Source organism: Rattus norvegicus, chromosome 11 (genome assembly GCF_036323735.1).
Source record: "Rattus norvegicus strain BN/NHsdMcwi chromosome 11, GRCr8, whole genome shotgun sequence".
NCBI lineage: Eukaryota > Metazoa > Chordata > Mammalia > Rodentia > Muridae > Rattus > Rattus norvegicus.
The window spans coordinates 90,827,877-90,852,969 of NC_086029.1; the positions used below are offsets into that span (position 1 = coordinate 90,827,877).

General features: G+C 42.8%; 2 protein-coding genes across 4 annotated transcripts in view; one reads left to right on the forward strand and one right to left on the reverse strand.

Annotated features, from left to right (window-relative positions):
* The window catches only part of Rtp4 (receptor (chemosensory) transporter protein 4), a 98,070-nt gene extending 85,885 nt beyond the window's left edge, over positions 1-12,185 (reverse strand). The window contains exons 1-3 of the mRNA XM_006248521.5: positions 12,046-12,185; positions 9,347-9,478; positions 3,174-3,285 (exon numbers count right to left, since the gene is read on the reverse strand). The gene's annotated coding sequence lies outside the window, so the exon portion shown is untranslated. The remainder of the gene's footprint in view (positions 1-3,173; positions 3,286-9,346; positions 9,479-12,045) is intronic.
* Masp1 (MBL associated serine protease 1) overlaps positions 11,205-25,093 on the forward strand; it is a 70,842-nt gene continuing 56,953 nt past the window's right edge. Inside the window, exons 1-2 of one of the 3 annotated variants that reach the window (XM_006248526.5) lie at positions 11,205-11,950; positions 17,652-17,898. In XM_006248526.5, the coding sequence (XP_006248588.1) occupies positions 11,946-11,950; positions 17,652-17,898 (252 nt within the window). In that variant the 5' untranslated portion in view covers positions 11,205-11,945. The remainder of the gene's footprint in view (positions 11,951-17,651; positions 17,899-25,093) is intronic. The other 2 variants (XM_008768804.4, NM_022257.2) reach the window with 2 other exon arrangements.

A 25,093-nucleotide genomic window follows, 5' to 3' on the forward strand; every position in this document is an offset into this window, starting at 1 on the left:
TAGCAACTATTTGGCTCGGAGACATCTGCTAGTTGGAGTCTCCTCCCATGTTACAAAGCAGATTGAGTAGTGAGTATAGTCTTGGTAAATGACTTGGCTGTTGAAAGAGACAGACTTCTTACAATAACCACTGAATATAACACAGACAAACTGTTCATGTTTTACTTTCAAAATTGCTCCCACTATGCTTAAGTCAGACACATACAATGTGTGTCCCACCAGAGGAAATCATAAATCCTAGCCATTTGTTTCTGTATTTGAAAGGAAAGTGGAGAATCCTGGATGGCTATCTAAATATTTTGCATACTTTGAATGAGAAAACGAATTTTGTCTGACTCCATGGTTATAACGACACACACAGAATCAGATATGAACAAGGATTGATTCTGAAGGTGAATCTCAATGTGTTACCAATCGGGTTTTGTTTTTTTTCCATTCAACCCAGCGCATTTGGTGGAAATTTTCGATAAGTGGATTGGCCACATGATAGAATAATGACAAAAATTTTAATGTCAAAATGCGTCATTGGTCTGCATTGACATTCCTTCCAGCTGATGAAAATCCAGGAGCTCTTAATGAATCCAAGCCACATTTACAAGAAGCCAGCAGAGTCACTGGCCAGTTTGAAAGTAATTATGTGCAGGGTAGGGCAAGAAGGCATTTGCGCAATGGTATTGTTTGGTCACCAGTATTGTTTCCACAAAATCTGAGGTCTGTATATGAATAAATAGGGAAGGATGTCTCTGTGTGCCCAAAACAACAAAAGGTGCCCCCAACAATGGAAAAATTATGTAGGGGATGTACACATTGGTAGATATCAGTTCACGGAGAAATGTCAAGTAGAACAGCATTGTAGAACGAGAATGTTCTTTGAGAACAGTCATGGTCATGTGTCATGATGTAGGACTACTGACCAGTGGCCTTAGGTAGTCGGACCATTTCATTGAACTGCTCACAATTTATGACTCTACTTTTCATTATACATTTCTTCTTAGTTCTTTATCTTACTTCATAGTTTTTTTTATTGTTTTCAATAAGGAGCATGTCTTACAATTCTTTATGCTGTGCATTCTACTATAGAGACTATAAATTGTAAAGACTTCTAGAGAGTTCTAATTCATTTCATGCTTCTTTTTTGGGGGGGGGTCAGGAAGACAAATAAAAATACATTATCACAAAGTTGGCTTTGTGTATAAGAACTCTGCATGTTTATAAAAACATTGAAATCTCTTTAATAAACAAAGAAAGGCCTTTTTTGTATATCTACATTTGTGAACCATAAAATTTCTGGCGATCACATTTTGTCTGAGTTCACATTTGGTGGTGAAAAAACATGAATTTATTTCAGTGACTGAGCTTCCTTTTATTAGTTCCAGGCAATTTTGTGAAAGAAGGAGACAATTTTGTGCAAGTGCCAAGAAGCCAAGTAAAGTTGTGTGGGCTCATTCACACGTCCAAAATGTGGTTGATATTCCAAACATTACCCAAAAGGAGTTGGAACCTCGTGCCAAAACCAAGAGATACTCCAGAAATGTTTCAGACCTCAACACAATGCTGCATGGAGGCAGGAAGAGCTGCAGTTCTGAGACACTAGAGAGTTGGTAGAGAACACAGAAAAAGCCCCATTTCTGAACTGAGGCCCTAACTGGCTCCAATAGCCTTGAAGGTTGCTGATGGTCAGCCATTGCTATTGTCCATACAAAGGAATCTTGCCCCAACCACCAGCCTTCTATGCAGTAAATCTCTACTGTGCTCTTTGACCTGAGGAGGGTCTGAATGTGGCTCATTTGCTATCTCTGCTGTATTCATTGTCTAGGTATGCACGAGGGTATGGGAATAGGATCAAGGACGGGAGATCAGAGGGAGATCAGAGGCAACTTGATGGTATGACGAATCCTGGGAAATCAGACTCCTGAGACCAGCATCAGGATGCACATCTGAGTTCATTACTCAGCACATAAGCTTATTATATACAGTGTTTGAGCCAATCCTAAGCCCCTAAATCCTCCACCAATTGTACCTCACTACACCACCACCATGCCCCAATAAAAGCCCTGCCTGATGAGGTAACTCAGAAGGGCAGGGTGGGGCTGGGGGCAGCATCTTCCATGAAGATGGGGGAAGTAGCCACCGCCCTAGCCTGAGTTCCTTTTTGAGGCTCACCCATGTTCTGGGAGCCATGTTATATCTAATGCAGACCAGAACCCTTCAACGGGTCACAGGAGCCTGGGTGCCTTTCTCTCCCTCCCACTTTTTCCTTCACCAGGTTGACTTCCACATCCCCGACACCAGGGGAAAAAACAGAAGTTTATTGTCTAGGGTCAGTCATCATTCTGTTATTTAGAGTGCCTGAGATGTGTGCTAGCTGGCCTTGTGATCAAGAATCACTGTTTTCAACACATCTCCTGATTTAGGTTATCCACTAGGACATTGTAGAAGACTGTGCATACAACCTTATGAGCAGTTACCAGCCACTGTGATCCCTGTTCACACCTTTCACTTCTGAGCTGTTTTCTCCGTGACTGTAATCTCACCTTGGTAACGGATATGCTTTGATCATAGTGCTTGAGCAGGATGCCTGTAACATCTACATCTTTCCTCATTGCCTATATCACTGTGTAAGGTTGTGTGTGTTTCTCAAATCTTCTTTTAAAACATGAATCTCTCAACAAATTTTAAGTCACACTTTGAGAATTTTTATCTTTGGGGATTCCAATATTCAGGATATTATATTCAGAACTGCATTATTTTGTAATTATGGCCCAACCTCAAAGACAAAGTAAAATCAAGTTGAAATATGGATACTCAACAACTTATAATAGTTTGATTTCAGACCTTAAACTTTATGATGACATAAAATATCTGCACAGAAGGATAAAAAAATCTAGAGAGAGAAATAGGCTGAAGTACAATAATACTGGAAATTTTGGTGCCTCACATCCAACAATAGGTAGATTACCAGACAGAAAGAGAAATAATGGAACGATGGCTTGAATAATATCATTGTCCAAACAGGCCAGACACAAAATATTTCACCAAGGAAAAAAAATATGCATTTTTACTCAAGTGAATCTGTTGTATTCTCCATGATGCTATAGAACTTAGAGAAGAAATGTTTTTTAAAGTGAACTTGGGGAGACTGAAGCAATGACTCACCAATCGAGAGCACTTACTGCTTTCGTAGAGAACTGGAATTCAGTCCCAGAATCCACGTGGGGCAATCCATGGCTACCTGTAGCTCCAGCCCCAGTAGATCTGAGGGTCTCTTCCGGCTTCCAATGGCACCTACACACATGTAGATACAGAGCCCCCACATACATACATACATACATACATACATACATACATACATACATACACAGAGAGAGAGAGAGAGAGAGAGAAATAAAAATAAGAGGAATATTTTTAATTAGAAGAAAAAACTTTAGAGCAGGCATTTTTCTCCAAACACAATAGTATGAACCTATAAATAATAGGAGTAATTAAAATTCAAAAACATGTGGAAATTAAACAATGAAAATTTCAGTGAGTTAAGGAAGGAAAAGGACAAAGGAGAAAAAAATTTTTTTCGGAGCTGGGGACCGAACCCAGGGCCTTGTGCTTCCTAGGCAAGTGCTCTACCACTGAGCTAAATCCCCAACCCCTCAAAAAAGAAATTTTAAAGCATCTAAAAAGTGAAGACGAAATGCAAGCATACCCAAAGCTGTGAAAACCAACAAAGACGATCCTGAAATGAGATTTTGAAGTAATAAGTGCTCACAGTCACATAAATACTAGGTATAATCATACTCACTTGCCCCCTAGCCCTGAAGAAACTTCAGTAAGAGGCTCAAAAGCCAGAACCCAATCTGTGCTGAATAGGAAGACTTTATCACAAGCAAGCAAAACAACAACAACACACAAAACAAGCCCCAACAAACGAAGAGGAAAGTAGAAGAATCACAAACGATTTAATAATAGACTTCAAGGAAGCAAACCAGAGCAACAATAATGACAATAGTAAGCTAATTTCAATATTATCACAAGGAAAGAAATAATAAATACTAAAGAAGAATAATTGGAATAAACCATTCAACTAAAAAAAAAAAAGCCCTAAGATTTATCTTTCTAAAAAGACAAGTGAACAAATTACAAATATCCATCCAGGGGCAAAAACTTTAAATAAGTAAAAGTATGGATGACAGAACATTTCTGATACTCTAAAACCAGGAAGGATCATAAGACACTGCTATGAAAATTTTATACCATCAATTAAACAACATAAAATAAATAGGTAAACAACCTACAAAGAATTAATACCAAGAAAGGGAAATTTTGAACACCTATCAGTAATACATAAAAAGGTTCAATAATAAGTAAAAACTACCTAACAAATAAAAACCAAAGTTCATGACTGAAACACTAATGTCTATCTTCCTCAAAGTCTTCCTAAAAAGTTGAAAAGAAGAGAAAACATCTAGACTCATTTTGTAGGGTCAGCATTCTTTATGATCAAAGCCAGACTACAATACTATAAGAAAAATAATTTATATGCCCAATATTGACGATAGACATAGGGATCAACTCCTCAACAGGACACTAACAAACAAAATTCAACCATTTTTAAAGAGACCATTCAACATGACGAGGTAGGATTTCTCCTTGGAATGCATGAATGGTATGATTTGAATGTGAAATGTACCCATAGACTCAGGTAATTTGAACACTTGGTCCCCAGGTCTTGGTGCTGTTTAGAAGACTGGGAAACACTGGGAGATGAAGGTTCACAGGAGAAAGTGTGATGGTGGACTTTAAGGTTTTATAACCCAGGCTCCTTATTGCTTGTTCTTTGCTTCCTGGCTGCAGATAAAATGTAACAAGCCATGAACATAGTGGAGCACGTGTCTTTGTTATATGTTGGGGCATCTTTTGGGTATATGCCCAAGAGAGGTATAGCTGGGTCCTCAGGTAGTTCAAAGTCCAATTTTCTGAGGAACCTCCAGACTGATTTCCAGAATGGTTGTACCAGTCTGCAATCCCACCAACAATGGAGGAGTATTCCTCTTTCTCCACATCCTCGCCAGCATTTGTTGTCACCTGAGTTTTTGATCTTAGCCATTCTCACTGGTGTGAGGTGAAATCTCAGGGTTGTTTTGATTTGCATTCCCCTTATGACTAAAGATGTTGAACATTTCTTTAGGTGTTTCTCAGTCATTTGGCATTCCTCAGCTGTGAATTCTTTGTTTAGGCTTATTTATAATAGCCAGAAGCTGGAAAGAACCCAGATGCCCTTCAACAGAGGAATGGATACAGAAAATGTGGTACATCTACACAATAGAATATTACTTAGCTATCAAAAACAATGACTTTATGAAATTCATAGGCAAATGGACGAAACTGGAAAATATCATCCCGAGCGAGGTAACCCAATCACAGAAAAACACACATGGTATGCACTCATTGATAAGTGGATATTAGCCCAAATGCTCGAATTACCCTAGATGCACAGAACACATGAAACTCAAGAAGGATGACCAAAATGCAAATGCTTCACTCCTTCCTTAAAAGGGGAACAAGAATACAAGAATACCCTTGGGAGGGAATAGGAAGGCAAAGTTTAGAACAGAGGCAGAAGGAACACCCATTCAGAGCCTGCCCCACATGTGGCCCATACATATACAGCCACCAAACTAGATAAGATGGATGAAGCAAAGAAGTGCAGGCTGACAGGAACTGGATGTACATCTCTCCTGAGAGACACAGCCAGAATACAGCAAATACATAGGCGAATGCCATCATTAAACCATGAACTGAGAATGGGACCCCCCTATTGAAGGAATCTTAGAAAGGACTGAAAGAGCTTGAAGGGGCTCAAGACCCCATATGAACAACAATGCCAACCAACCAGAGCTTCCAGGAACTAAGCCACTACCCAAAGACTATACATGGACTGACCCTGGGCTCCAACCTCATAGGTAGCAATGAATAGCCTAGTAAGAGCACCAGTGGAAGGGGAAGCCCTTGGTCCTGCCAAGACTGAACCCCCAGTGAACGTGATTGTTGCAGGGAGGGTGGTAATGGGGGAGGATGGGGAAGGGAACACCCATAGGGAAGGGGAAGGGGAGGGGTTAGGGGAATGTTGGCCCAGAAACCAGGAAAGGGAATAACAATTGAAATGTAAATAAAGTTAATATAGATGAAAAAAAAAGTAACAAGCCACCTCAAACTCCTATGGCTCTGCCTTTCTAGTCCCAGTGAATGTAAACCCCAAATTTTAAGCCAAGGTAAACTCTTCATCCTTTAAAGTACTTCTTGTAAAATATTTGATTACAGCAAGAAAAGTAACTTATACAGGAGTTGGTATCAGGAGTGGGGTTGCTGCTGTCATAAATCTGACCATATGGTACTTTGGCCTTTGAAAATGGTTTGGGAGGAGTCAGGAAGACCTAGGAGGAGTCAGGAAGACCTGGGAGGAGCAGGAAGATCTTGGAGCTGCAGACTAAAGAAACTCTAGAGTGTTATAAAGCAGAGCTTAATGCTCCATTCTGACAGGCATTTGAGAGATGCAAATTCTGAGAGAAACATGACAGGGGTTCTGGCTCATATGGCTTCAGAGAGGAATAGGTGTTTAATAGGAAACTTGACTAGAGCTCATTCATGCTACATTATATCAAAGAAACTGGATTTATCTTGGTCAAGTCCTGAGAACTTAAGTGAGACTGGATTCAAAAATCACAACATAATTAGTTCAATAATAGTCTGTTTTAGGCTCTGGTAGAGTTATTGCTCACCACTCTTCTCCAGGTGTACAGTGAAAAAGAGCAACACATAGAGCAAAAAGTACATAAAATATGCAACTTTATGAAGAGAAGAGTACAAGCAAAATAAAAAGTTACAGACAAGGCAGGTGCCGAGAAACCTATTTCTCTGTCCCAGGACAATTAGAAAAGTTCTCTAAGGCCAAGACCATATCCATCACAGTTTCCACATTTGAAAGAAGAAAACTTAAGGGTGAACCTTCAATCATAGAGGCAGACCCCCTTACCTTTACCTATGAATGCCAATGTCACAAATCACATTGCAAGTTCCCTCCACTACAGAGTACCACCTTCCATGTCCCTTGTGAAACCATGAATCAATTTTTATCTTTCAGGTACTCTTCTAGAAGATAATATATGTTAATTTGTTAAGTCTATACATTCCACATATCTAATTATATTTATATCCAATTGAATTATATTATACATCATAAGTATATAAATTTTGTACTGTAGTGCAATAATCGAAAGTGTTTAAGCTTTTCATGATGATGACCATTCTGACTGAGGTGAGACAGAATGGACCTAAATGCCATTTTAATATGAATTTCCTTGATGGCTAAGGGTGCCGAATATTTCTCCACTTGTGCTTTGGCTGTTGGTGAACTGTCAGTTCACTTTATTGATTACTTGGGATGTTTGACTTTACAGTGTTTAGGGTTTTTATTTCTTTTTTTTATTTCATTTTTTTGTTATCTTTATTAACTTGAGTATTTCTTATTTACATTTCGATTGTTATTCCCCTTCCTGGTTTCCGAGCCAACATCCCCCTAACCCCTCCCCCTAACCCCTCCCCCTAACCCCTCCCCCTCCCCCTCCCCCTCTATATTGCTATTCCCCCCCATCCTCCCCCCATTACCACCCTCCCCACAACAATCTACTAGGCTATTCATTGCTACCTATGAGGTTGGAGCCCAAGGTCAGTCCATGTATAGTCTTTGGGTTTTATTTCTTTATATAGTCTAGGGATTGAGTTTCTGTCAGATTAGTAGCTAGCAAAGATTTCCTCTTGTTCTCTCTGCTGTCTTATTACATTATGTCCTTTGCTGCGTAGATGCCTTTTAATTTCTCAAAACAATGTGTCAATTCTTGATTTTATTTTCTGAGCTGCTAGAGGCCTTTTCAGAAAGTCTTTCCCTGTGTCTATATCTTGACACACCTTCCCCATGCTTTTCTTTAATAGAATCAGAATTCCAGGTCTTACATGAAGTTGGTTTTTTTTTTTTTTTACATGCATGAGAGATGAAATCTAACTCCATTCCCCTACTTGTGGGCATCTAGTTTTCCTGGAACTACTTGTTGAAGAATGTCTATTTTTAGTACATGTGTAAACAAGCAATGTTGATCACATGTGAGAGACCCAAAGCACTTGTCAGAAAATCCTTAAAACTGACAAACACAAAGTAGCAGGATGCAAAATCAACATACAAATCTGTGTCTTTCCTATATGTGCTGAGGAAGGAATCAGGAAAAAACGATCCCACTTGTAATAATGCTTTAATGAGTATGCATCGAAAATGGTACAGTCGGGGCAGGCAGAGTCTCACAATTTCGGATTCAGCAACCACGCAGAAGTGAATTTGAGTTTCCCTGGATGATGCATGGGCATTCTTTTAGTTTCCCGCATTATTGTGAAGACCAGGAAAGTCTGAAGTTAATGGCATTGGGCACACTTCTGGTCAAGGAGCTGAGGGAGCGGCCTCACCTTTAGTTTTTGTTTTGTGTTGGTTTTTGATTCAGGAGTCACTGTGCAGCCTAGACTAGCCTTGAATTTGCGGTCTTCTTGCCTCTATTTTGGGAACAGGGACTATAGCTGTGCACCCCCACATCTGTAATTCTAAATTGCCTCAGTTCTTTATTTGTTTCTTAGATATTCAGGAGGAAGCCTGAATTTCAGGCTTTGACCTCTGCCCTGCAAAAGAACAACCCATTGACCAAATTCTTTACATTCTCTGACACATTCGTAGCATTCCAGAAACTTTCACTCCGATGATACAAAATAAATACTTTGGTAAAAAAATGTAAACCCCAGTGTTCCTGGGTAGGAGAACTGTAGGAATCATTCTCACAAAAGCTGCCTTTCTGATAGGGCTTCCTGACTGTAATGTGAGGGCTAGGGCTCTGAGCTCACCCCTGTTGTCCCCGTTTCTTTGCTTAGAATTAAGAACTATTGGTTCCTTGTGTGCATTTTAAGCCATTTTTTTTTCAAACTTTTAAAAAGACTAATTGAATCTTTCCAAACATGATTTTTCTTAATACCCGTGATAGGATTCTGAATAATGAATGACGACACTGTCAGAACCACAGAGGAAGCAACTGACACTATTGTGAGGCTCTTCTGGCCTCAGCACAGACAAAGCAGCCTCCCATCTGTGCATCTTCTCAAGCCTACATCCTGTTCAGTGAGCTCACACTCCATGAAAGTAGGTGATTTGCCTGAAACTGCAACAACTGGGACTACCAACCAAGAGCCCAGTGCTCCAAACCCCAGAGCAGCTCGGCCATCCTCCCACACCTGGATCTGATGAGGACACCTCAGGGAGTCTTACCTCAAAAACATAGTGCAGGCCAGGGGGCAGCTGCAGAAGTCACCAGAGCCTCCATTGCACCTCAGTGGCTGTATGCATTCCAGCAACTCCAGCCGAGCCTTGGCTGACTCCTAAGGAAGGCATCTACCAGATCTGCTGCAAATTGCCAGAATGTTAGCTCAGAATATCCTTCAAATGTCTCCCATTGATCATTGGCAGTCTTTAAAAAGCGAGAGCAGGAAGCTATTCCCAGAGACCTAATTGCTCTCTGTGACACTTTACAAGGGGCAGCGTAAGGCTTTCCTTTGTAAACCCTTCCCTCTGTGCCCAGATCCAGAATGAACGTCTTTCTTTAACATACACTAACTCCAGAGAGGGTGGACTCAACTGCAGGGAGAATTGCCGGACTCCTTCCTTGGGCAAGGCCACTGAGCACTGGGTACATCTTGCCAAGTTCTTTCTCCTTTGGTTTGAAAACCCTGTGTATTCCAAAAGCAATGCAGCCCATGTGTTTCTGATTCATTTACACTTAAATCATTAAAATGTTGTTTTGTGAGGGCTATTTGATGTCTAAAGAGCCTGACAGTCTACTTAATGGAGATTTTACAGGCTTTTCTTTCTTGTCCTGCCTGCAACAGGGAACGTTTCTCTCAGGCAATGCCTGCGTTCAGACCTTCCTCCTCATCACACACACTCTTACTACATTATCAGCCAGAGCCTCACAAACATGCCAATCACACAGGGCTGGCACTCAGGAGAGCTGAAATGGAGAACTTGGAGGAAAGATGGACAGGGATGACAGTAAATGTCAAATCTTTGCTCCCCAAAAGTATGTCAAGGAGAGCTATCGCAGGGTGGGGAATGTGTTTGGCACCTTGATTCAAGTGGCAGGTAGCCTGCTGCCTGACTGAAAAGCAGCCCTCACACTCGTGCCTTGTTACAGCTTGCAGTCAGAGAACAAGGAGACAGAGAACAAGGATCAGAAAGAAGCACAGCAGTTTGGTCAGAAAACACAGATCACAGCTGAAGTCTGGATCAGTGTCTAAAGCTCTTGAAATGGTTCAAAACTGAATTTCTCTGTCAGTGGATGTGCGTGGTTTGCAAACGCCACGTGCACTATGATATGTTACTGAGATGTGGTGTCATAGAACCCACGAGAGATAGATTCCTTCCTCCCTTCCTAGGTGTATGACCACCTTCTCTGGGTAGTTTCTTTATTGGAAAGTGGAGTTAGAATGCCACCACTGACCGGAACAAGGTGCTGGAAGGAATGAGTGGGGACAGGGTTAGCACACATTCTAACAGCTGGCTTGAAGTGGCAATGGCCTCGGGGAGTGCTGGTGGTTATCTGGATGCCTGGGCCAGTCATATAATCTTGCTAAGCCATCATTTCCACACCTGTAAAAGATACATCACAGAGAACCCTCAGAAGTTTGCGAAAGTAATTTTAGATAGAATTTGTGCCTGACAATGAAATGATGACCCCCCCACACCCCCACCCCTCACACTCTCTTCAGTGCTGGCTGCCATTTTTGTGTGTTGGGTTATTACTGTGGAGAGGGCCACATCATGGAGACAAGTCAGAGTGCAGAGGTTATGCTGTGGTGGGAGTTACAGTAGGAGTTAATTGTGGAGAGGGTTACATGAGGTGCTGTCTTTATGAAGAGGGCTCTCTTATTTCTTACTCAGCTCAGCAGAGATCCACTGTACGATTTACTTCTCCATGGGCCTGGGGCATTGACATCCCACAGGTCTTTCTAGATGCTCGGGTCACCTGGCTCTCTGACTTTGCTGAAGCCTTTTTCCCAACTGGGTGAATTAGATCCCTGCATGCTCACAGTTAAAGAGCGCCACGTGGCAGTCTTTCAAGTGGGGAGAATAAGTAACCAACTGCAGAAACTGCTGCTCCCTCACCGGCAGGGCCAGCCACGAGGTTTTCAGAAAAAACCTGCGGATATCCACAGACAGGCTGAGGCTTGGAATCTGCATTCTTTTTTATAATCTCCTAAAATTGCCTTTTCAGTTGGCTGTTTCTGTTTAATTGTTCTTTTGCTGGGGTTCTGAAGTAGAACAATTACAGCCATCAGGCAAGGGAGGCTGAAGAGAAATTAGTCTCTGTGTGTCTTTCTGTCTCTGTGTCGTGTCTCTCTGTCTCTCTCGTGTCTCTCTGTCTCTGTCTCTCTCTGTCTCTCTCTGTCTCTCCCTCTCTCTCTCTCTCTCTCTCTCTCTCTCTCTCACACACACACACACACACACACACACACACACACACACACACCTCTAAGTCGCTCAGATTTTTTTTTTCTCAAGGGCTGCAGTCCCTCCCAAGGAGGGGATTGGCTAGCAGATCTTCCAAAGAAACAGTCTGTCAGGTCCCTCTGAGTGTGCATAAGCTCAGTCAGAGAGAGGAGAGAGGGAAAGCCAGAGGGAGTGGGGGAGAGGGGATCTGTTGCAGGCAGGGGAAGGCGTGACCTGAATGGAGAATGCCAGCCAATTCCAGAGACACACAGGGACCTCAGAACAAAGATAAGGCATCGCTGACACCACACCGGGGACTGGGACGAGCTCACAGACAAGTCGGGCAGAAGGGACCAAAGCCAGGAGCACACAAGGCAGGAAAATGAGGTGAGTGCCCGGTCTGGGAAAGACACCGGGTTCCCTCTCCAAGACCAAGAGTAGAGCAGCCTGCTGGGTCTGACCTTGTCTCTAGACAGACTCACCTGCTTATCCTCTGGGTGGTTGGGGATGGGGGATTCTCATCAATCCTCGGGGCCCTGCAAAGGGAGTCCTGTTCCCGGGGCACCTTTTCAGGGACTCCGGAGACTCGCAACTTGAAACCAGATAGTTTGTGCAAAGCCTGTTCCTGGCGCGGCTGAGGCTCAGATTTCTCTTTCTGCCAGCACAGGGTGCTGCCTACTGGCCAATGTGATCCTCCTCCTCCTCCTCCTGCCCACAAGACTGATTCTTCCTTTTTGCTACTCCGCAAAGAGCAGTGACTTCTTTCTCCCAAGACTTTGAGAGTTAGATAATGTGTTTGTGTGTTTATATTTTTTTTCCTGACCGGAAAAGAAAACAGTTCCTCACAGCCTCGCTTGTGGTTTCTTGAGTCTTCAGAAGTTTGCCAGTTAAACCTCAATTTAGAAAACTAGAAACCTGTCCCCATTTTACAGTTCCCTATAAATTCTGCATTTCTCACTGAAATCAGAGGCAGCTGGTGACATGAATCAGGCTATGAAATGCACCAAATGGCTCTTAAAGAGACACCACATTTTTTTAAAGGAGCATTTGGGATTCGGAGACCTACCACTTTAAATTCTAATGGGCTTGAAGCTCTTCAACCTTTCCTGTCTGCTGTGTTACTTGATGCTCCTCACTAGGCATTTCTTATAAGCTTTTCCAGAGTCTGAAACCCCAACTATTCCTAATTATTTTTAAGTCTTATAAGTGTCAAGGCTGCTAGAAACACTTAAAAGGAGCGAGAAAAAAAAAAAAAAACACACTCTATAGATGTGTTAAGTCCCTGCACACTTATTTCCCATTCATTTTCCTTTAAATCAGGAAAGTTTCTAATTGTTTCTAATTGTTTCTTTTCTTCGGTCACCTGATAACTTTGCTCAGTCCGGGGCCAATAACGGGCTTCAGTCTGCGTAACTTTGAAATTCCATTTACCTGTGGCTGGGAGGAAGAGCCAACTAAGTCTCTAAAAGCTAATTCCATCATTCTGATCTTTGTAAAGTTGTTTGGTTTTTAAACCTGCCAGAAATGTTCGTTTTTCCTTTCTTCTGAAACAATGGCTTTTCTTCCTTCGTACATGGAACGATAACCTGCCCTACCTGGGCCTCAGCCAGCCCCAAGCACACCCTGGTACCTGTGTAACGCTCAGCTTGGGACAGCCCTCCCAGGTATTTACCACCCAAAACTGACTGGGCAGACTCTTGTCTCCTTTCTGATCTCGGTCCCACAGCCATGGCACCTCTTCCTTTGTTCTCATCTGTGGCCATATTTCTTATCATCATAACTACTTATTCAAATGTCCACTTCCCCTTCCAAGGGATGTAATCAATCTTCACCTTTGTAGAAGGTCATGTGACCAGCACCTAACATAATATTCCTTTTCTAGTAAAAACTCAGTAACTTGACAGAGTCGGATTCAATGACTGAATATCAAAAAGAAGTTCTAGGAAAGTGTTCCGCCGCCTGTCCCTAAAGGGTCTGGACTCCCAGGGCAACAGCACTTCAGAGTTTGCAAGACACTTTCATGAACATTGCTTCATCTCGACTTCGGTTTTGTGTGACCTAAGGATTAATGGGTACATGAGATAGAAGCAGTTAAGCAACTTGCCCAGGGCCACACTGATGATCTGGAAAAGGCCCAGACTCATTCTTGTGTCTTTGGGCTCCACTGGTTTTCCCGATATACTCTATGAGGCTCTCACTCCCAGCTGCAGACTACAGCGGTCTATGGTACTCGAGGAATGCCAATCCCCAAGCAAGAGAACAGAATTTCATGCACAGAGGAGGGGATCAAACATTAGTATTTTTTTTTTAATTTCCACATAAAGCTATGGGTTTTTTAGAATTATTTTTCACAGGATTAATTGCTTTGGCCAGATGCCTGGGCATGATACGGGCATGGACCCAACTTCTTCTGTGAGCTTTTGTTATTCTTTTCTTCTGTTGGAGTTGATTCACCATATGGTATTTGGCATGATGTGCCATCTCTTAGGATATACTTTTCATCGTCTGTCAAGTGAGCCTGGTTGGGTAAGGGAAGCTCTGTAGTCTCTTCCAACTCTGAGTCTTAAAAATGGAGTGTTGGTTGGCATGTACATTGAAATGAGGGGAGCGAATGGAGAAGCTAGGGAGTGCCACTCACTCTACAGTCTGAGTCACACAGCTTCTTCATGAGTCCCTGAGAGCCTGCTCTTACCTCAAGAGACTGTAAAATCCCAGCTCTCTGTATCACTTTTGACATTTCAAGCACAGGTAGCTCAACTCTTTTGATCAGCTGGAGGATCGATAACAGGTGTCAGGGCTTGTACAGCCTGGTGCGGGAGAAGCCGAAACCAGATGGCAAGGAGAAGCAAATGCTGCCGTACGCATCCTTTGATTCACAGCCCCTCAGGCAAGCAAGCAAGCAAGCAAGCATATGTTCCAGCCTCTCACACGAACGGAGATATCTGCTTCATGAATCTAAGTCTGTCTCGAGATGCAAAGAACAGAACACTCCACAGACTTCTCCAGCCTCCTACCACACACAGCCCTCAGGCCTGGGCTGAGGGGTCAGTCAGTTGTCAGCCTCAGCAGAACTGACCTGAAGAGTCTTTCTCCTCTGTGGGTTCTGGAAAAGGCACATGGGGAGAAAGTCGACCTTTCAGCCTTGTGCAATCCAGTTGTCACTATTACAGAGAAGTTGGGTTTGTGAGGCAAAGCACATGCCTCTCAGTATGTGGCATGGTAGAGTCATCGGAACAAGCCTTTGCCTCAGGCTGGATACTTAAAGCTCATTCTAATGACCCCAGGCAGCAGAGTCCTGTGGGAAGCCATTATTCTTATTACCATGTATGAGATGAGGAAGCAAATGGAGAGTTCCTGTGATTTCCCCAAAGTGGGTAGGAGAATGAAGTCAAGGCCTAGAATTGAATCTATCTTTCCATGCTGGGCACTTTCAGCAAAGGGAACGAAAGTACATTTCATCATTCGGAAATGGGGTACCTGGGCCCTGAAAGTTATCCCCTGAATTCCCTTTTCCTATAAATTCACTAGGTAACTTGGACCTGTGCCTTCTCCTTCCTCTACCTCCAAAGCCCTTCCTTTTCAGACTGCTTTAGAACAATATTGACCTTGGCCCCTGGATTAAAACATGTTTTCCTACTAGCCTCCTGCATGTCGCAACTGCAGGGGCCAAGGGGAAAATTTTTAAATGATTGATGTTATTTTCCTTATGGGTAAAAGCAATACACGATAAATATATTTTCTTTTTAAATTTTTATTGATGGATATGCCTGCCTACCTACCTTGTCTGTATGTGTCCAGTATGTTCAGGTACTCATGAAGACCAGAGGAAAGCATACACTCCACTCCCCTGAACACGAGTTACAAATGCTTGTAAGCCATGTGATGTGGGTGCTGAGAACTGAACCCAGGTCCTGTGCTAAGAACTGAAGCCAGGTCCTCTGCAGGGGCAGCAAGCGCTTCGAATCACTGAGCCATCTCTGCATTCCCTCAACATAAAATTCCACTCACACAAAATGAAAACACTTGCACTCATATTCTACAGGCTGCCATGCTAGTCCTTCCAGACCTTTCTATATGCATCTGTTTTCCTTTTATGTATCTATTACATAAAACACCTAGATAATCTGGACATGTGCTTATTCACCATTTACACACTGAAAAATTCATAAGTATACATACATGTACCTGAATCTGAGTTCAGGGGAAGGAGATCTTGGCACAGAATTGACTTCCTGATTAACAAAGATATAACTGTTAATCCAAATTCTTGGCAGAGTTCCCTAGCTTTGACTGTCTAGGTTATTTAAGACTCTCTCTCTCCGTGGCCCTTCTTTTACTTGTTCTTTGGCATCTGTTATATGCCAGGCTCCCTCCTAAATACTTTATATGCATCAACTTTAATAATGATGGGAGACCTATAAATTAGGAAGTATCTATGTATGAAGGGACCAGAGCACGGGGAAGCAAGTTACTAGGTTTTTACAAAGGAGGAACTGAGGTTTGTACCCAGGAACATTCAACCCCTAAGGATTTGTTAGAAGCAGAGCAGTGTGCTAGCTGCTCTAACACAGGCTGTGGGAGCTGCGGGGGATGAGTTCATAACTAGGGGAAAGCAGAAAAAGGGAGAAGTAAATGTCTGGAAAGGGTGGAGCATGTGTATCATGAGGCTGAGGTGTTCGAAGAATCCCAAGTGGTCTTGAGAGCAACAGAAGAAGATCAGCCTAAAATTGCAGATCTGGTCAGCCACCTCAGGAGCAGATTCTGTGCCTAAGCAGCAGGGTTTCATCTGTGTTAGAACCAAACGGAGTAGAAGACTTAGCTAGGAGGGAAGGGACTGAAAGATCACTTAGGTCATGGTAACAGTTTAAATGACGTAATTGACTGGAGACAGAAGAGATGGGTTTCTAAAGCATAGAATGAATAGGGCTTGGTGACTATCATGTAGTACATCAGGCTCAGAGAACTGGCAGGCAGCCACAGCACTAAAGGAACTCAGAAATGGAGCTGGAGGGGTGCCAGAGTCCAGAGTGCTTACCGTGCAAATGTGACAGCCTGAGTTCCATCCCCAGAGTCCACATAATAAGACAGGCAAGGACACCAGCTTGTAGTTTCGGAGATGGGGAGGCAAAGATGGGAGGCTCATTGGCTAGCCAGCCTAACGTAATCAGTGAGCTGTTGATCCCAGTGCGAGATGCTGTCTCCAAAAGCAGAGTAGATGGCCCCTACGGAACAACACTTGAGGTTGGTCTCTGGCCTCCACACTCATGCACACACACCCACAGGAACTAAAAATATCAAAAACAATCACAGGAACCTGGTAGGAGAAAAGCTAAAGGGTGAGTCTTGTTTGAGTTCAAGGTCCTTGGGTCTTGCTGGGAAAGTGCTATGCTGTGACCTGGTTGTGACCTGACCGATAGGACTATGACCAGCCTTAGTTGTCTATCCTGCCTCAACAGCATTGCATCATCCATGTGTGATGCTGGATTTCCCATCCCCCACCCTGCCGTGCAACTCTCTTTTAGCGGTCCATGATACTTTACTTCTCCAAAAATGGATTCTAAACTTTTGATTGTTATAGAAAAACATTCCCCAAGACTTATTTTCTTCATTCTGTTTTTATCCAAGATTTCGGATACATTTACTGGCTTTGTAGGAAACAACCTTTTCTTTCCAGAATATTAAATGTGTTCAATGTCTGTAGACTCTACCACTGAGTGTGAGCTTCATCCCAGTAGTGCAATTATTAATCATAGCTTTAAAGCTACATAAAGAATTTATGGTTCCTGAGTGAGGTGCAGCTGAAGAAGTAATACCAATTATCGCCTAATTGTAATAGTTATGCTTTCCAGAGTAAGACGGCATGCTTCAGCAGCCCAAGTGGGATTCTTTCTAGAAAACTTAAGTATGCACATCAACTTTTCAAAAGAGCAAAGCTAGAAGCAATCTTAGAAATCATCTACTTACTTTCTTGAAACATCCCGCCAGCAGGCGAGCGAGGCCTGGAAGAGAAAAGTAGACCAGCGGATGTTTACCGCAGTTGGGAACCTGCAATCACTGATGTGAGTGAAACCTCCTTCGTGTCTTTCAGGTTCCTGTCTTTCAGACGGCTCCTCCTCTACCATGTTCTGTGCCTCACCCTGACGGAGGTTTCAGCCCATACCGTGGAGCTAAATGAAATGTTTGGCCAGATCCAGTCCCCTGGCTATCCGGATTCCTATCCGAGTGACTCGGAGGTGACCTGGAATATTACTGTCCCGGAGGGGTTCCGGGTCCAGCTTTACTTCATGCACTTCAACTTGGAATCCTCCTACCTTTGTGAATATGACTATGTGAAGGTGAGACCTCCGATACTCTCTAACCGGGGATAGGTACCATTCTTCTTCATGGGGTTGCGTCTAGTGAGGGAGACTCACTCTCAGGGACACGGTGCAATGAAGGGTGTAATGGAAGTGGTTAGCCAAGTTCCAGCCTATGAGAGCTGACACAACAACTTCCTCCACACTCTAATCTCAATGTCTGTAATGCATCCAACAGCCACTGCTCTAACATTCCCAAGAAAGAGTATAGACCCAGGGATGAGCAAACCACAGAGAATGGTAATTATGTCAGACACTGAGGTATTCTTTTTTTTTTTAAAGGTTTATTTATTTATTTTATGTATGTGAGTACACTGTAGCTGTCTTCAGACACACCAGAAGAGGGCATCAGATCTCATTACAGATGGTTGTGAGCCACCATGTGGTTGCTGGGATTTGAACTCAGGACCTCTGGAAGAGCAGTCAGCGCTCTTAACCACTGAGCCATCTCTCCAGCCCAACACTGAGGTATTCTAAAGCACTGCCAACTTCCTTAAATAACAACCAAAGCTTTAAGATTATAGGCTATGCAGCAGTCAACAGTAAGAGGCAAGATTTGAAGAAGGAAGGCTAGTGTGTAATTCCAAAGGCCTCAGATGTTTTGTCAAAAGTTTATCTTTTATTAGCAAAGGACACGGCCATAGAAGGGAAGTGAGTTAATAGGAAATATTAAAAATATATAAAGAAAGCAGGGAAATATCACAACATATGGGCAATAATCCTAGGAATTGCCGTAGGAGAGAAATTTTAGCTTTAAAGTTAAAGACAGGCATGTCTCTAACTCCAGGACATAATAGAAGCTAAGGATAGGACAATGGGGGAGGTCAAAGCCTTCGAACAAACTCAAATTATGTCTGTAAAAATAACCCCACAAACTTTAATAATAATAAAGTGGATGTGAAAAGGTTCAAAATATGCTGAGATCAGGTTTATTAAGGTAGTACCTACTTCAGAAAGTTATGAAAACCAAAAGATTTACCTTTTTACATATGTATGTATATATTTTAATGTGTATGAGTATTTTATGTATAAGTGAACTATGTGTGTGCAGTGCCCACAGAGGCCAAAGGAAAGTATTGGATCCCTTAGAACTGGAGTTATAGTTGGTTGTGAACCGCTGTGTGGGTGCTGGCCCCATGACTTCTGGAAAAACATTTCTCTGGCCTCATGAAGTACCTATAAAGTTCTCTGACTTCCTCAAAAGAGTTCTCACCAAATAGGCCCAAAGTCAGCTTTCTACACTTTAACACTCTAGTGTACTCTTACCTTCCCATATCCTGTCATTCATCAACAGTGAACCTTGTATTAACCAGACTATTCGATGAACAGCAAAGTAGTGAATTTTCAAGATACCCCCTTTAGCTATATAATCTCATTCAAAGCTCAGAAAAGTTTATGAGATATGAACACCTATCCTATCTCACAGCAAAACCAACCCAGAAAGGTTAAGTGACTCAAGGCAGTGCATCTGGCAGATGGCAGGTCAAGATCCCAACCCGTGTCAGGTGAGTTTGAACTCCATGTTTGTTTAGCTACACTGAACAGTCCACAAACTATGCTCCCCTGAGTCCCAGGATATGAAAGATCACAAGAGGCACAGGGAATGCCAAGAGTAGCTGTGAATCCCTCCCCTGCCTTAAATTGTTTTATTTGTAGAGCGTTAGCATGGCACCAAATGTTCACATGGTGTTCCATGTCCAGGCTCTCAATCTTAGCATCGTCGATGTCTGGAGCCAAGCATAGACATTGCTGAGAAGCAGGGTTTACAACACTGAAGATTCCCTGGCCTCTGTTTAGTAGATGTCAGTGGTTATTTCACCTGATTGTCCTAACCACCAGTGTGTACAGATGTTGACACGATCCCAGAACCATTGCTGCTTGGGGTGTTGCCATTGTGTGGGTGCCCTGTTTTATGGACAATAGGACTATTGGGATGCAAAAGATCTGACATCTCAAGAAGAAAGATCAGCCTAAAATACATGGGCTCTGGGCAGTTGGGAATGTACTTAAGACAGCCTGCAGAATGAGTTGCTGAGTTGAAGTCCTTGTGAAATAGACACATTTGTCTAATTTCTACGGGAAATGGATTCATATGGGGGAGAGCGTTTGCATGGTTGACTGTCTGGAATACCCTCCTAGCATCCGTATCAGCGGCCTACAGAGGTTCTGGCACTCGTGAGGCAGGAACAGGTCTCCCACTGCAAGATGCTGTCACATCTGCTCGCAGCTGGCACTCATATAGAGACAGTGCCTTATGTACTCATCCACATATGTGCCATAGAGTTGCCCTCCAAGATAAGAACTCACAAAACTTAAGCTTCAGGGCCTGCAGAGGTCCATATCCTTGTATTTTATAGGATTATGCTGAATGTTACTGTGATTTAAGTATTTTGTCCTCTCATAAACATGATATAATAACTTAAAGTTTGCCTAGTACAGAAAAACACAGATAGGGAACTAGTGAATCTTGTTAGTTTCAGTAACTTCCTGAACCTTGTGTACTTGTTGGGTGTGGGTGAGCCTTAAAGCTCCCCCTAGTTGCTCATTGTCCTGGATCACCCTGCAGCACTTTGAGGCCCCGTGCTTGAGTTTGTAGCTCATTGGCCAAAAGAAGAGATTGAAGATCAGAATTCAAAGGGAAATCTAACACTCTGCCTTTGAACTCTCAAGTCCAGAAGTATCACACAGAGTTGAAATCTGTTCTGCCTTTCAACCCCAGGTTCTAGTATATAGCCAGTACATATTTTATTGTTTAACTTGTTAATGAGACAGAGTCTCTTCTCTTTCTAATTGAATGCAAGCACAAATATCCCATGGCTCCAGGATAAGTCAACACCACTCTCCCAAATTCTATTTGTTCATCTGTTCAATGAGGATTGCATCACTTTTCCCAGGGATGCATGAACAAATGTCTACTCTTCCTGCTAGGAACCCTTAACCAATCAAAGGAATGACTCTGCCTAAGTCCAAGTTGGTGAACCAGGGATCACTGGGGTTACTTACAGAATGATGGAGGAGGGGTTACAATGGTTCAAAGGCAGCTGAGCCACCCCAAACCCACTTTGGCTTGAGTGACAACTCATGACAGCTCCATTCTTGGTCCTTGTGTGACTTGTTGGATACAGGCTGGAAAGACTCTTGAAGGTATCTCAGAAGATGGGAGGTTCTCTTCTGACCTGAAAGGCCTAGTGAATCTTGTTAGTTTCAGTAACTTCCTGAACCTTGTGTACTTGTTTAAGTCTTAAGGAGCTTCCTTCAGAAAAGTGTGTTGCTGCCTGCAGAAAATTGAAGGAAAAAAAAGTGGGATGAGATGATCCCTAAACCTCCCAATCTTACTTACCTGAATTTTCCAGATGACCTCTCCAAGTCTTCATTATCCTATATTATTTAGTCAGTTCTTAAAGTTCCATGGCCATTATTAGTACACAAGTAGAGCCTGCATATTTTCAGGGAATGCCTCAGTGAGATACTATCTGAATTGAACGTGTAAAGATAGCACACCACTGCTGATATTTACCAAGTAACTTAAAATATCATCAGTTTCCTTTGGCAAGATAACATCTCAGACTATTTTGGGGCTTTTTGCTCCATAGCTGAATTTTCCTTGGAGTGAAGGGGTCGGTTTAAAAGACCACCCAACTCACATGAACCCTTTCCAGTCTAACCCACATCCATGGAGCTCTTTTGCTACTCATGTCCTTCAGAGTGACCGTGAGGGAACTGCTGACACCTCATGTCATCAGTCCAAGGCAAAACAGGACCTCAGCGCTGTGAGTCGGATGCTCACAATTATGGGGATTCCTCGCCAGTCTGCTTTCCTGCTGTCCTCAGTCTTCAGGACATGTGCACATCTGCACAGCAGCATCTGCTTCCTTGGAATGTGCTGTCACTGTGGAGTCCTGCAGTGCACAGATGCGGCATATGACTCACAGCTGGTGGGTGCTGCAGACGAAGGGCCCAGTGGAGATGCTGAGCCCTGAGGTTGAAGCCTCAATTCTGCTTACCATTCCATACTACGAAATTAGCCTTAGGCAAGTGGCTTCTTTTAGAAGGAACCTCTCTTTGTCCATCCTCCCTTCCCTTGTCAAACAGGAAGTTGATTTACATGGTCCATAAATCCACCTAAGCTCAGTATTCAAACACCTTAGAAACCAAAATCCAATCCATCATCATCATGTCAAAAGAGTGGGGAAGGATAAACTGGCCCATCTCAGGCCTAGGGCAGTATCTGAAAATTGTTGATCTTGTCTGGAGTGGTACTGCACACCTTTGAGTCCATCACGTGGGAGGCACAGACAGGTGGATCACTGTGAGTTTGAGGCCAGCCTTATATATCCAGTTCCAGGTGAGCATAAGGTTAGATGTGGAAACCCTATTTTTTCTTCTTTTAAATTAATCAAGCTATAGGAGTCCTATCTAATGAATACCTAGGTTTTAAGTTGCAATATGTAGCAAATGTTACCTGTAGTCAAATTGTTACAACTCTCTTACAGTTAAATTCTATTATATAGACAGAAAATACAGGATTTCCCCAGAAATTGCAACAAATTAAGTTTAACTGAGCATCAGATCAAATGATTGACTTATAAAGGCATCATGAGGTGAGAATTGTGGGAACGCAAACCTTCAGGCACAGAAGTTCACACCATTAACACCTCCCATTCCAAGTTCATTCAGACCAATTCCTTGTTACGAAAAAGGCATGCAGCACTCCAGTTCAGCTCAGCGTCTATCAATCAATCTATCTATCTATCTATCTATCTATCTATCTATCTATCTATCTATCTATCTTTCTGTCTGTGTTTCTCTCCTCAATTGCTTTCTCTCAGTTCCCACCCCCAAAACTTAGTTAGTAGCTACTAAGTGTCCAAAATATGCAGTGCCCCATTCTGTTGTTAACCCTGCATCCCTTATATAATGAATATTTCTTGTGTCCCTTCTACTCTGGGCCCTTTAGCCTCCCGTCCTTAAGTCGGTTCCCCCAATACATTGCAATGTTCTCCTAAATACCTGTCAGATATCAATCTCTCCCCTAGGTCTGCCCTCTGTAGATATTCAGAGGCATCATCTTCAAGTATCTCTCTGCTGGTGCTAATCTCACGATCTTTCTGTACCTACACATTTTCTTCTGAAGCCCAAGGATTCCATAGATAGCCTATCCCTAAGATGAACACTGCCAAACCTGGGTACCCAAGGACAAGTGGTATAGTCCTGCCCACCAGAAATTCACAATTTCAAAGGCTGTAACAAGACAATTACATAATTACAATTTTAAAACCTGCACAAGGGACACAAGGCAACACACATGTGTGTAAGTGGCCACTTCTGTATGGTCAGAAGATCTCGGTGTTTGCGATAAGGCTAAGTAGAGGGCCAGCATGGCGCTTCCATGAAGAACTGTGTCGGCAGTTAACCAGGGCTTGGAGATTGAAATGGATGTACTGGTGGAAGCAGGGAGAATAGTCAGGGCTGAAATGTCTTAGGGAGAGACACAGGAAAAGCCTAGAACAATTATGTAGCGAGGGACTAAGAAAACATCCAGTAAATTTGGCTTTAAACATGACCATCCAGAGTGATAGACAAAAGACTAACTAATTGTGTTGATTTGGAGACTTTAGCGTGCACATCATGGTCATAAACACGTGATCAACAGGTTGACTTGATTCATCAGTACATTGTGTTTGTCGGTGTTAGATGACCTCACTCTGTTTTGAAAAGAGAAATTAGTAGCAAAAACAAAAATAGAAATGATATAAACATAGATTTTGCGATCTCACACAAAAATCACCATTACCCTTAGAAATGCTGGCAATATTGAGAGACTGGCAGCCTATAGAGTTGATGTAGTCAGAGCTCCCACTCCAGTGCCCAAACATTCTCACCTCTTGCTTGCACCCCCCTTGTAGTAAAGAATGTGAAACTTTCCCCTCCAGGGAGTCTACCCCCCCCAAAAAAAAAGGAAACAGAGAAGTGCCAGAGAGGCGTATATTTCAAGGAAAATTATTTGAAAACATTCTTTGTGGAATGAAGAATGTCTGTCTGCATTTAATGTGCAAAATATGTTTCTGTCTAAAGAAAGTCCTTTGTACTTTCAGTGTGACACCATCTGGCATCTGAGTGTAGGATTTCCAATGGGAAGCTATAAACTGGGGACAGGGGACATGGAGGTGACATAGTCAGCAGCATGTTTGAGTAAGTTTGATCTAGATACATAAATACAGGACTTAGGTAGAGGCCATAATGGGAACCTACTGACTAGATTGAGTGTGTCAGTTGGATAGAACGTGTGTCTGGAGGAAGCTCACAAGGCCTCTACAGAAAGCTGTACGTTACAGGAAATGGAGCACGTTGGAGAGGAAAAAGAAATGAGAGCTTCTAACCCGGGTTCTGACCTTCCGGTAACTACTGTCCCTGGGCATGGTGATTGGGAACCTGCATGGGCCAGCAGGTTTAGAAGGCATGGGGCATGAGTACTGAGTCTGAAATACAACTGGAAGTGCTAATCCAGATTTTAGGATGAGGTTTAACCAGACATAAGAATGAAATCAACTGAGTCACTACACATGAGACCCCTTGGCCAAGCTTCTTCATCCCTTAGCTAGGGCTTGTCCATTTTTTAAAAAAAAAAAAATCTAGAATGGGCACAGAGTCTTCCTCACAGCCCGAGGTGGTGTAATCTTAGTGAAATGTGCTAAAAATGGCAGTGAGACTCAGTAGTCTGAGTCTAGGTTTGAGAAACGGTGAGACCTGTGGCAGCTGCTTCCTGCATGGTATCTTGTAAAATGGCGATCTCATGATCCCCTTCTCCTGGGCTCACTGGGAATGTGAATGGGGAAAAGGCTTCAGAGACCTATGTCCAATGCAAATTAGCTAAGCCAGGCAGGGATGGCCATGGTGTAGGAAAGATAGCAAGGGACACATCTGGCATCAGTTGCTGCTCCGTGAATATAACCATCCTCTATTCACATTGCCTTGCTGAATCACCCAAGGCTTTCTGGGTAATTCCTACTATGTGTTTTGAAAGTACTGTTTAAAGGCAGGGGGCTGTGTATTACCATCAACACTTTGACAGCAATTTTCAGTAGACTGCCGCGTGCAATTCTTCTGATGAAATAAAAAGACACAGGTATTATACCTAGCTTACAAAGAAGGAAACTTAGGCACAAACAGACCT